Source organism: Epinephelus lanceolatus, chromosome 15, assembly GCF_041903045.1.
Source record: "Epinephelus lanceolatus isolate andai-2023 chromosome 15, ASM4190304v1, whole genome shotgun sequence".
NCBI classification, from domain to species: domain Eukaryota; kingdom Metazoa; phylum Chordata; class Actinopteri; order Perciformes; family Serranidae; genus Epinephelus; species Epinephelus lanceolatus.
This window is the reverse complement of record NC_135748.1, coordinates 38,833,634-38,845,841: the sequence shown is the minus strand read 5'-3', so window position 1 is coordinate 38,845,841 and position 12,208 is coordinate 38,833,634. Positions and strand designations below refer to the sequence as shown.

Here is a 12,208-nt window from a genome sequence, read left to right as displayed (position 1 = left end):
TCAGGTGTTTTAACCTCACATTATCAGATGTGCGGCTCAGAGATGAAGACGTTAGAGCTTTAATAACTGACTGCTGTAATTCTCTCATATTACCTTAAAGGTCAGACGGCGTAATAAAGCGGGTAAATAAGACACTGACTGTTTCAGCTGCTTCTAATCAACTTCCCGCCTCGATGCTTTTACTATCTTTCTATTTCTGTCTCCCTCTCTTCAACTAATCAAATCAAATCAAATCTAATAGGTCACATTTCACACAGTGATGCAACTCAAACTGCTCATACCACAAATTTCATCTGAAAAAGCATCAAAAGAGACAAAAGAAGCAGAAAAACGTGAATCACAGAATGTAAAGGTGAACTTCTTAATAAATCTCCAAACTTATCAGATTATTGAGATCATTATTATTTCATACAGCCTTCGTCTTTGTCTTTTATTCTAAGAGTTGTTGCACTATAGTACTAATACTGCTGCTATCAACACTACCTGTTTGTCTTAAATACTGTTTAGATTTCAGACATCACACTCTGTTCTGTTTTATTCTGATTGTGATATTAATGTTTTATTATCAGCTGCAACAATGACATTACAGCTGGTTTTGTTTTCACCTCAGTGTTTGTGTCATCATGGTGAAATATGGCTGTGGTTTCACCAACTGTAGTGTAGAAGCTGTTTTGAGTATTCTGTCAGGTGGTTATGTGTCCGTCTGTCTGTGGGCAGATTTTTATCACCCCATTAGCATAACAGCAGTGTGAGATGCAGTCACTAAACTTTACAGGTGTGTGGTTGAAATTAAAATGAAGGTTCAGTTAGAAGATGGGTGTGGTCCGAGCAAGGGGGCTGGAAGTGGAGAGGTAAGAAGTGGAGAGGGGGCCGTACTTGTTTTAAAGCAGAATTTATACTTCTGCATTGAATCTACGCCGCAGCCTGACGTGCACCTCCCCAGAAATGTAACTACACGTCACAGTGACGCAGACCACCTGTCTGTTTCTGGAAGCTGAAACCATTTCCCTCAGTGGAAACAAAACTTTTATTTACTTTAATTTCACAGATAAGAAACAATAAATTGTGAAGACAATAAAGCCTCCACAAAAATAGCATTTTAAGTCTTGTGTGTGATTTATTTATTAGCTGCTAGGCTAATTTATGCAATGTAAAATGCCATAGGCTTGTGCTAATAATGTTAGCATGTTGTATTTGTTTGGAAAACGTGTTTAGTATAAGACAGTTGTTTTGTCAGTGAACCTTGTGAGCTGTAATGGAGCTGAATTTTGTGATGTTACCTTTGTGAAATGTTGCTGTTGTCCCTGTAAAATGCCTTAGGCTTGTGCTAAAAACGTTAGCATGTTGTATTTGTGGGGAAAATGTCTCCAGATAAAGACAAGTGTTTGTCTGTGAATGCTGCGAGTTACAGTGAAGCTGATTTGTGTACTTGTCTGTCTCTATTAAGCCATGTTTAATGTGTAAAAATACAAAGGTGGCATGAAGAAGGGACTTTGTAGCAGACCTATAGCACAATCTCTGCGCAAAAAGGGCAACTGACCTCAGCTAACACTTTAACCCTTGGTCAGGACAGTCATAATCTCATTGATGAAAACTATGACAACAACTTTTCGTCAACAACCTTTTTTCCATGACTAAAACAAGACAATGACGAGTATGTCCCTGGTGGACTACTGGACAGTAAAAGCCAAGAACAGCCGCACTTGTAATTATTTTAAATGCGGCATGAGCAACGGGCCGGTAAACTCCAGTAAATACTCGGAGCAAGCAGCCAACTGCCGCTGGACTTCACAGCTGATCCCCGCAGAACTCTACTCAGATCTGGACTCGAGAAGGTTTATGGTTTGATGCTGTTTGACAAGCAGGTAAGACGCTCACATTTTACACTCAGCAATAATTTTCAAGATCAAACACAAACTACTAGATGTCCATAAGAAACAATGGAAGGTTGAGAATCTTCCTTTTGAGACAGAGTTTCTGAGCTTTCAAATCAAAGCAGATTATTACATCCAACCTCACGAAACATTTAATTCACACAGAGGGTAGAGGTCCCTTTGTGCTCAGTTCAGAACTGGCAACTGAGGTAGGATGATATAAAGGTATTCCTGGAGAGCAGCATGTGTTTGTGATCTTGGTGTTGTTGAGGATGAATTTCATCTCCACAGCCCCATGCACAGTGACTTCAGGAATCATTTGTTTGAAACAGTTCAGGTGAGGAACCCCGATTTGTTTTGGTTATGTGAGGGTGACATGTTATGTTGGCTCTTTCGTGAGAGTTTTGCCTAAGTAAGATTTATAACATGATTTCTTTTTGAATTTGTGGAACTGTATGTTATGATTGGTCATGTGGCCATCCTGATTGATCTTGTCTAGTGTCTCGTAAGCTTATACGGCTCCATCTGAGGCATGACACTCAAATAAATAAAAATCAATCAATCAATCAGTCAATCAATTAGTAGTATAGATGATCTGACCTGTCATCAGGGCTGACCAGGTGTCGTCTGAGGGCAGGACTACCAGGACCTCTGGATGCTCGTCCTCCATCAGGGCCGTCTCCACAGCTGTCTCCCCGAGGAGAAGGGCCTCGGCTGGGTGAAAGCTCCATCTTCACCTGCCCTGCACCTCCTGGAGGTCTGGAGGACAAAGGAGAGACGGACCTCCTGTGGAAGACGGGTGAGACAGGAGAGACAGATCTCCTGTGGATGACGGGTGAGACAGGAGAGACAGACCTCCTGTGGAAGACGGATGAGACAGGAGAGGCAGATCTCCTGTGGATGACGGGTGAGACAGGAGAGGCAGATCTCCTGTGGATGACGGGTGAGACAGGAGAGGCAGATCTCCTGTGGATGACGGGTGAGACAGGAGAGGCAGATCTCCTGTGGATGACGGGTGAGACAGGAGAGGCAGATCTCCTGTGGATGACGGGTGAGACGGGAGAGACAGACCTCCTGTGGAAGACGGGTGAGACGGGAGAGACAGACCTCCTGTAGAACAAAGGAGAGGGGGAGCAGGAGGAAGGAGGCTCTGGGAGGTGATGAGGGGCTGAAGGGAGACAGACAGACAGACACAGACCGACCGTCAGTAACACAGTGGTTACATGGATACATTTAATGTGTGGATGGATGGATGGATGGATGGATGGACAGAGGGATAGATGAATAATTTGATAGGTGAATTGATGGATGTGTGGATGAATCAATGGATGAATGGATGGATAGAGGGATGAATAATTCAGTAGGAGGATGGATGATAATTTGATGGATGGATGGACAAACGGACAGACGGATGAACAATGATAATCTGATGAATGGATGAATGGATAATGGCAATTTCATGGATGGATGGATAATTTGATGGATGGATTATTTAATGGATGGATGGATGGATTATTTAATGGATGGATGGATTATTTAATGGATGGATGGATGGATGGATGGATTATTTAATGGATGGATGGATGGATGGATGGATTATTTAATGGATGGATGGATGGATGGATGGATGGATGATTGGATGATGGATGGATGGATGGATGGATGGATGGATGGATGGATGAATGGATTATTTAATGGATGGATGGATGGATAAAATGATAGAGGATGGATGATTGGATGATGGATGGATGGATGGATGGATGGATGGATGAATGGATTATTTAATGGATGGATGGATAAAATGATAGAGGATGGATGGATGGATGGATGGATGGATTATTTAATGGATGGATGGATGAATGGATTATTTAATGGATGGATGGATGGATGGATGGATTATTTAATGGATGGATGGATGGATGGATGGATAATTTAATGGATGGATGGATGGATGGATGGATAATTTAATGGATGGATGGATGGATGGATGGATGGATGGATGGATAGATGGATGGATGGATGGATGGATGGATGGATGGATGGATGGATGGATTATTTAATGGATGGATGGATGGATGGATGGATGGATAGATGGATGGATGGATGGATGGATGGATGGATTACTTAATGGATGGATGGATGGATAGATGGATTATTTAATGGATGGATGGATGGATGGATGGATGGATAGATGGATTATTTAATGGATGGATGGATTATTTAATGGATGGATGGATGGATGGATAGATGGATTATTTAATGGATGGATGGATGGATGGATGGATGGATGGATGGATGATTTAATGGATGGATGGATAAAATGATAGAGGATAGATGGATGGATGGATGGATGGATAATTTAATGGATGGATGGATGGATGGATGGATAGATAGATGGATGGATGGATGGATGGATGGATTATTTAATGGATGAATGGATGGATGGATGGATTATTTAATGGATGGAAGGATGGATGGATGGATGGATGGATTATTTAATGGATGGATGGATGGATGGATGGATAGATGGATTATTTAATGGATGAATGGATGGATGGATGGATTATTTAATGGATGGAAGGATGGATGGATGGATGGATGGATTATTTAATGGATGGATGGATGGATGGATGGATAGATGGATTATTTAATGGATGGATGGATGGATGGATAATTTAATGGATGGATGGATGGATGATTTAATGGATGGATGGATGGATGGATGGATGGATGGATAATTTAATGGATGGATGGATGGATGGATGGATGGATAATTTAATGGATGGATGGATGGATGGATGGATGGATAATTTAATGGATGGATGGATGGATGGATGGATGTTACCCTGAGGCCAGTCGGTGTGATCCAGGCTCAGGCTGGTCACAGATCTGTAAGAACCATCATGATGTCATTAACACACAGTGTGAACTCTGCAGGTACAGATGCAACTGAACTTTAATGACTCTGTGATGTTTCCTCTGGCGCCACCATCAGGACTATCTGTACATGTTTTACAGAGACGTCATCAGGCTGCAGCTTCACACTGTGAGACATGTCCTACCTGTCAGGGCTGCACAGTTGCTGTATTGAGCTGCTGAGTTGCTGTGTCAAGTTGCTGGGTTGCTGTGGTGCAGGTGAGGGCAGACGCTGTCGCAGCTCCACATTCACTCTTGGATTAGCTGAGAAAAACAAAAGCAGACCAAACTGAATCACATAGTGAACATCACACCACCTGTCCATCGCTCACCTGAGTGTCTGTGGCGTCAGCGTCTCTCTGTCTTTATTAATTATTAATCATTAGCGAGCAGTAATCCTGTCGTCATGTTGAGCTTTCTAAATACTTGCAGCTCATCAGCAGAGCAAACATGGCTTTAATATCTTGTTCAGGACGGTTAACGGCTCTCATTAAAGAAGCCACCAATCAGAGCGCAGGTATAATTAAAGGAGGCACAGATCACGTTAAACGCTCGCTAACTCAAAAGTAAACAACAAAACACACAGAGATCATTCAGGCACACGTCTCCATGTGTCCTCAGAGTCTAGGGGTGTACATATATCTGTACTAACGATAACTAATGATCTCATGTTGATAAACACATATGATAATATTGTGTCAATAATCCAGCGCCTCTTAAATCATTTCCGTATCCTTCCATTCTCTCTTTGTCTCCCTCCCCCATCTGGTGTCCTTTCACATCCATTAAAGGACAGAGTCACATTCACACATTCACACACTGGTGACCGAGGCTGCCTTACAAGGTGCCACCTGCTCACCTAAACATTTAAGCCCAGTTCAGACCAAAGACTCAGGACGAGACGCATTGAAACAAACAACTACTTGCAACGCACCGTTCTGCAACGTTCTAAAAAGCTGCCAGTTCACACCAAGTCAAGTAAATGAGATGGTGTATCATCTCTAGTCAACAACTCTCTGTACTTCTGCTCTGATTTGCAGCTTTTCAGGTTTATTTTGTTTATTATTTATATAATTTAATAATAATAATTATAATTCTTAAAATCTGAATGAGGATAGTGATAGTGAGATACTGGCTACAGCTGCATTAGTAGTGAAGAAACAGTGAAAAACAAAATGAGCATTGAATGGACTGAAGAAAAAGACAGAAGCACATACAGTGAGCAGCGGCACACTGTCAGGATGGAAACAGAGGGCTCGCTGGGGACAGAGCACCAGCAGCAGTGAGCCAACACGCCATCTGTGGTCATTTTGACTTGACCAGTGGACTTCACTACAAGCTGACTGGCTGTTGAAACAGGTGACGTGCTTTAAGACCAGCTGAGCTCGACTCAAGCCGGCTGAGTTGCAGGTGACACCATCAGCCGGCTTGAGTCGAGCTCAGACCGGCGTGTTCACACCGCTGCAACTTTTCTCTGCAACGTTCTAAAATGGTTTAATCTCATTGTGAATCTTTGGTCTGAACTGGACATGGAACCAGTTGGTTTAGTTCCCACCCCCAATTTTTAACAGTTCATAGCATTTCAACTAAAAATAACCTGGTTCAGAACCCGAAAAGTTGATCGTAAGCTGGAACCAAAACATATCAGGTTTTCCTTAACCTGAAGAGCGAACCATGACGACATCAGTGGGCGTGTCAGATTCTACAGGTTGGAAAGAGAGGATGGAGAGGGCAGTAATGGAGGAATCAAGCGAGAAATCGTTGGGTGAGAGGCAGGGTTCACCCTGGACAGGTCACTAGACTATCACATGGCTGACACATAGAGACAGACAACCATTCACACACATTCACACCTACGGACAATTTAGAGTCACCAATTAACCTACATGTCTTTGGACTGTGGGAGGAAGCTGGAGCACCTGGAGGAAACCCACGCTGACACGGGGAGAACATGCAAACTCCACACAGTTCAAAGTTTCCTCCCAGTGGTGGACTTGATGGATCATGCGAACACAGCCTCCCTCCTCATTCCTTCAACCACCTTCTGAAAAAGGCCGGTGTTGTGACAGTCACGCACACCCAAACACCTGTTGGTAACCAGGACTTTCACAATGTTTAAAAGTAGGTGTGTTTCTCCTCCTGCCCAGAAATGTGGGCTTTTCTTTTGGGCATGTATCACGACACCTGCCCTACAAACTGCTGGAGAGTTGGTTGGTGTACAACGTATCCATGACAACGCACAGAGCCAGCAGTAAACAGAGAGGAGGCTGTGTGTCGCAAACTGCTGTAAAAACCAGAAGTGGGACCCATATTCTGAATGTACTGTATAAACTTGAATAATACCAACATATCTCACACGTCTTTGGCTCTGATCACACAGAAAGCGTTTTAGCAGCTTTAGCAGTAATTGTTTTTAATGAGAATGAAGCTTTTTGCTCGCGGTTTCTATGTTAAAGGCGCCGGGCGTTTTTGCCGGAGCACTCTGAACTCCTCGAGTTAAAAAAACTTCAACTCAGAGCAGAGAAGCGCCGCATGTCACCTCTTTTTCATCATCTTTCTTCCCCGTTGTCAAATCTGATGATTTGAGAGGCGGGCCTTCTGTGGTGGTCACGACAACAAGTTTACAGTTGGTAAACAATGGAGGAGAAACTGGTGGTAGTGGTTGCTGGATACCCAGAACTATACGGCCTGGCGATAGAGAGCAGGTTGTCAAACTGCCCCTGAGTCATCCTAAAATATGCCTGGAAACAGCCATCATGGAGGAGAAGCTCCTGGACCAACTGGTGGTACTCCCCATGATCAACCCTCTTTTTTAGGGTCTCATGTACCCACACAGATCTCTGTTTATCTGCTGACAGCCTCTCACCCTCAACCAGAGCTACAGACAGTACCCTCTGCCTCAACATGTCAGCAACTACACACTGATTACTGTGGGGAAAACAAAACAGTAGTTTGTTTACACGGGAAGGTTAGCATAAGGAAGCAATGGAATCGTTGCCAAGCAAGTAATAAAGAAGACACAGCAAGTGTTGTTTTTTTATTAGTGGCATTGAATTAAAAAAAAGAGGTAGTGTGGTGCGCCTCGTGTTTTGCCACCTGCAAAACGCTTTCTGTGTGATCGAGGCCTTAATCAGTAAATGCTAAATTTGGAAAATCCAAACAGAAATTCAGAATATTGTCGTATTCGGTTTAGTAGTGGAATATCAGTGCGCATGTAACTGTACCCACTGAGGCTTTTCTGCAGCAACAGAAGTCAGCTGGTTCCAACTTGAACGTGCTCTCCTCCTTCAACACACATGAACCAGTTATCAGGTCCTGGTTCTGATGGTCTGAGGTGAGAAGGGCTCGGACTCTGAGAACACGCGTGTGATCACAGGTAAACTGAGAAACCTGACTGTGTGTGCGGTCGATGAATGAGAGCTCAGGTGAGACACACAGAGCCTGGTCCTGTGGTTCTGGTCCTGGTTCTGCTGTGTTACAGTTATTGAATAATTTCCTCTTTGAGCGTCTTCACTTTGAAACTTTTCTCATTTCCTGTCGTCCTCTGCCCCCCTCCCCCTCCCTGATCTTCTTGTGGACTCAGAGCTAATTGAGCGCGGCGGCTCTCCTTATTATTCATGTACAATTACAGATGTGATAATGTGCTTAAATCCTTCTAAATGACCGTTCATGCCTCGCGCTCGCTTTGAAGTCTCGTCAAAGATGGAAAAATCTGCAGAAAAAAGGGAAAAAACAAAGGCCAATCAGAGGACCAATCTACGTGAACCAATGAGAAGAGGAGGGGGGAGGCGGGGGAGGTTGGTCCCCCCTCCGCCCCCCTTCTTCTTCATGTAATATAAACTAAAGTCCATTAATTTTTTAAGCTGTATTTAATACATTTTGTGCAGAAAGTTTGGTGCAGTGAGTGTCGGGTGTTCCAGCTGACTGCATGAATATTAATGACGGTGTTAGGATGATTAAAGAGGCTTCAGCTCAAATCCAACACAATCCGCCTGTGATCCGCCCGCCGCCACGCCGCCGCCGCCACGCCGCACATGAATTTAGATACCGACATTAAGCTGAGGGGAGACACACACACACGCACACTCACACACACACACACATATATATTAATACAGACAAACATACAGTAAATACTAATGTACAACATACACGGAGAGTCGATCTGACCTTCTCTGAAAAAGCTCTCAGTGAGTTAAAGTTTGCTTTTGTTACAAACAAGTGATCCATTAATCAATCAGTTGATCAGCAGAAAAATGATCAGCAACTATTTTGATAATTGATTAACAGGTGAAGTCATTTTTTAACCAAAACAGCCAATAATTAAACTGATTTCAGCTTCTGCTCGTCTTTATTTTATATACACACGTACACAATATACAGTGTGTTATTTATTTGGACAGTTTACTGGAGCGTGTACACAGAGTATGCAAAGTATACAAAGTACAGAGTACACACAGAGAACACACTGAGTACATAGAATGTAAAGAGTACACAGAGTACACTCAAAATACAAAGTACACAGACTACACACAGAGTTTACAGCGTACAGAGTACACACAGAGTACACACACCTGTGTTCAGGTGGTTTACTGTATACCTTCATCTACAGCTTGTTACTTTATTCCCTGACTTTCGTCTTAAAGGCAGAGCCTCCTCTCTGAGTCTGTTCCAGGTCTCCTGAACAGCGCTGGACTTAAAAGTGAATTTGACATCGTAGTCAAACAGTGGAATTACAACTTCCAGGTCGGTCAGGTGATGCCATGAGGCCCAAAAAGACTTACATTGTGAACGAGACGTCTTGCTTTCCAAAAAAACTCAAGAGACTTGGCGCACAAATGGACACCTGTGAAATTTGTGTGAACATACAGCATGTTGAGCGGACTCCACAGCGTACTTCTCTTTAGAGATTCTGTGAAAGCCCTGAGTGTTAATTTATCCCATGTGCTGTTTTATATGTGTTCGTGGAGTCAACTTAAAGTAAACTTTATTGAAATCAAGCAGTTACAATTATTTACATTATCAACTTATTGTTTTTAGCTTTTATGGCCATAAGTAAAAAGACAGAGCTTCTTCTGCACCAGATTGAGTTAAATGGGCAGATAATCTCATTCTGTGGCAAACAAAAGTTTATGATATTTACACGTTTTGTTCAGTGAGATATTCGTCACAAATGAACACCTCTTTCAGGATTATTACAGCCTGAATGCAATCACCAGAAGTAAAAAGTTAATATTTGGCTGTAAGCAAATTACATCACGGTCGCATGACTTCAACGTCGCCACCACCACAAGGCTGCAAAGTCATGATCGGCATGATGACGTTCTGTAGTCTCATTTAGCCACTTGTTATGAACTGACACATTAAAGCTTAAAAATTCACGAGTGGGGTATTTACTGACCAATATTATTTCAATGAACAAAACATGAAAGTCTCTCAAAGCTTGTGTTGACCACAGACCTTATTTAAAGCATCTAACCAAAAACCAGTTGAACTTGAGACGAGGGAATTGAGAGTGCTAACATGCTAACTCATTTCAGGGCTTTAGGTTACATTCTTGGGGCACTCTATGGTCATGCTGATAGATGTCCCGCTGGCACTCCAACGTGCATTAAGGTGCCTGGTGATCAATGCTTGCAGCTTTAATTTGTTTTTGTTGTTATTTATGCAGCCACAGGCCTTCAGCACTGATTCTACTGATAATCACACCCTATTGTTACCTTAGTTTGTGTTTGTGTTTCCTGCGTTTAAAACGATTCCCTCTTTTTTGTCATGGCTTCAGAGCCAGGTCAAGACAAAAGTCATTCAGTCCTTCATTACACTAACTTTGAACAAACACAACTTGAACGCAAATCTCTTTCAGATTCTTGCGTTGAAAATCACAGCTTTAAATGCCTTTCTACAACTTCCTGTATCCCTTTACTAACTACAACCACTGAAAAACTGTAGCCATCTCTGCCTTGTTGCAGCTCAGTCTATTTCTCTTCTCATCCAAGACGTGAGACGCAGAGCTGAACAGCCGCTCTCCGTCCGTGCTGCTGCATGGAGCACACAGGTATTTGCGTGCCATTTGTGCCACGACAGGGAAACAGAGGTGATTATTTCTCTAATATCCGAGTGTGGTCGCTTTTCTGGAAATGGGGCCTCTGCAAAGAGGCATGTCTGACAAATTGCACGTCTCTGATCTTTCTCCGAGACAGTGCAACACTCCCACACGGCACACATTTTTCTTTCACTTTTATTTGTAAACACACCACACCTGCAGCGGCACCTGTTGCGCTGTTACGTCACGGCAGAGTGTCAGAGTCTCGTCAGCCGCTGGCTTCCAAAACAGCATTTAGACGGCACAAAGTTGATGCGACATAACAGAAAAACATCAGCTACTGCCAATCGGTTAACATATTTACAGATAAGTTGATGGCAGTCAACTAAGGCAAATATCGGCCGATACAGATGTTCAGCAAACAGACCCATGTGTCCCCACTATCCAGATGTTTTTATGGTCTACATTAGTTTCAGTGTAGTCAAACTGTGCTGAGTGATGTGTGAGCAGCTCCTGTTTGCAGTGCACCCACAGACGTACCGACAACGTGAGTACTTTGGCCTGCAGGATCTCTGCCTCCCCTTCAGCTCTCCAGCGCCCCCCTGTGGGGGCTTTTGTCTTTCTTTTTTTTGTCTTTTGTCCTGCTGAATATTTAGCTATTACAGACCATAATATCCTATCACATCACCATGGTTACAATCACCTGAACACTGAGTTAAATTAAAGAGGAGCACACTGAAGAGACGGAGCTTTAAACTGTTTCTATTTGTTTTTTATATGAACTTTTTTACTCATATTTATCTTTTCTAACTCACAGAGACAACACACACACATACACACACACACACACACACACACACACACACTGGTCAGTAGATTAATATAATGACAGAAGAAGACGACAAAGGCAGAGCAAGGCTGAGAGTGAATGAGGAGAGAGAGGGAGGAGATGGTCGTGTGAACTGTGTTTAATCTGCAGAGTGGGTGGTCCACACACACACACACACACACACACACACACGCACGCACGCGCACACACACACACATATACACACACACACACACACACACACACACGTTGTATTGTTAGATGAGGGTGGGCTGCAGACTTTGGTTTATTTGATCAGACTGAAGTAGCTGCTATTCATGTCTCTCTGTAGGAATGTGTGTGTGTGTGTGTGTGTGTGTGTGTAGCAGCTGCTCATTGATCAGAGACATGAAGCTCTGATCTGTGACTCTTTATCAATAAAGTTTATTCACGCTTGTAAAAGAAATGTATTAAGTTTTATTTTGGTAGTCTTTACTATCTGTAGTGATACTTCCTGTCTGTGGGTGGGGCCCTAAGCGTGCACATACAATCAGTGTGTGATTTGTG

The 12,208-nt window shown here is 43.0% G+C and overlaps 1 protein-coding gene across 1 annotated transcript in view; it reads right to left on the bottom strand.

Moving 5' to 3' along the window:
• Nucleotides 1-12,208, bottom strand: part of mipol1 (mirror-image polydactyly 1) — a 74,432-nt gene that overhangs the window by 48,827 nt on the left and 13,397 nt on the right. The window contains exons 3-5 of the mRNA XM_033641911.2: nucleotides 4,937-5,054; nucleotides 4,720-4,763; nucleotides 2,475-3,042 (exon numbers count right to left, since the gene is read on the bottom strand). Coding sequence (XP_033497802.2) covers nucleotides 2,475-3,042; nucleotides 4,720-4,763; nucleotides 4,937-5,054 — 730 coding nt within the window. The remainder of the gene's footprint in view (nucleotides 1-2,474; nucleotides 3,043-4,719; nucleotides 4,764-4,936; nucleotides 5,055-12,208) is intronic.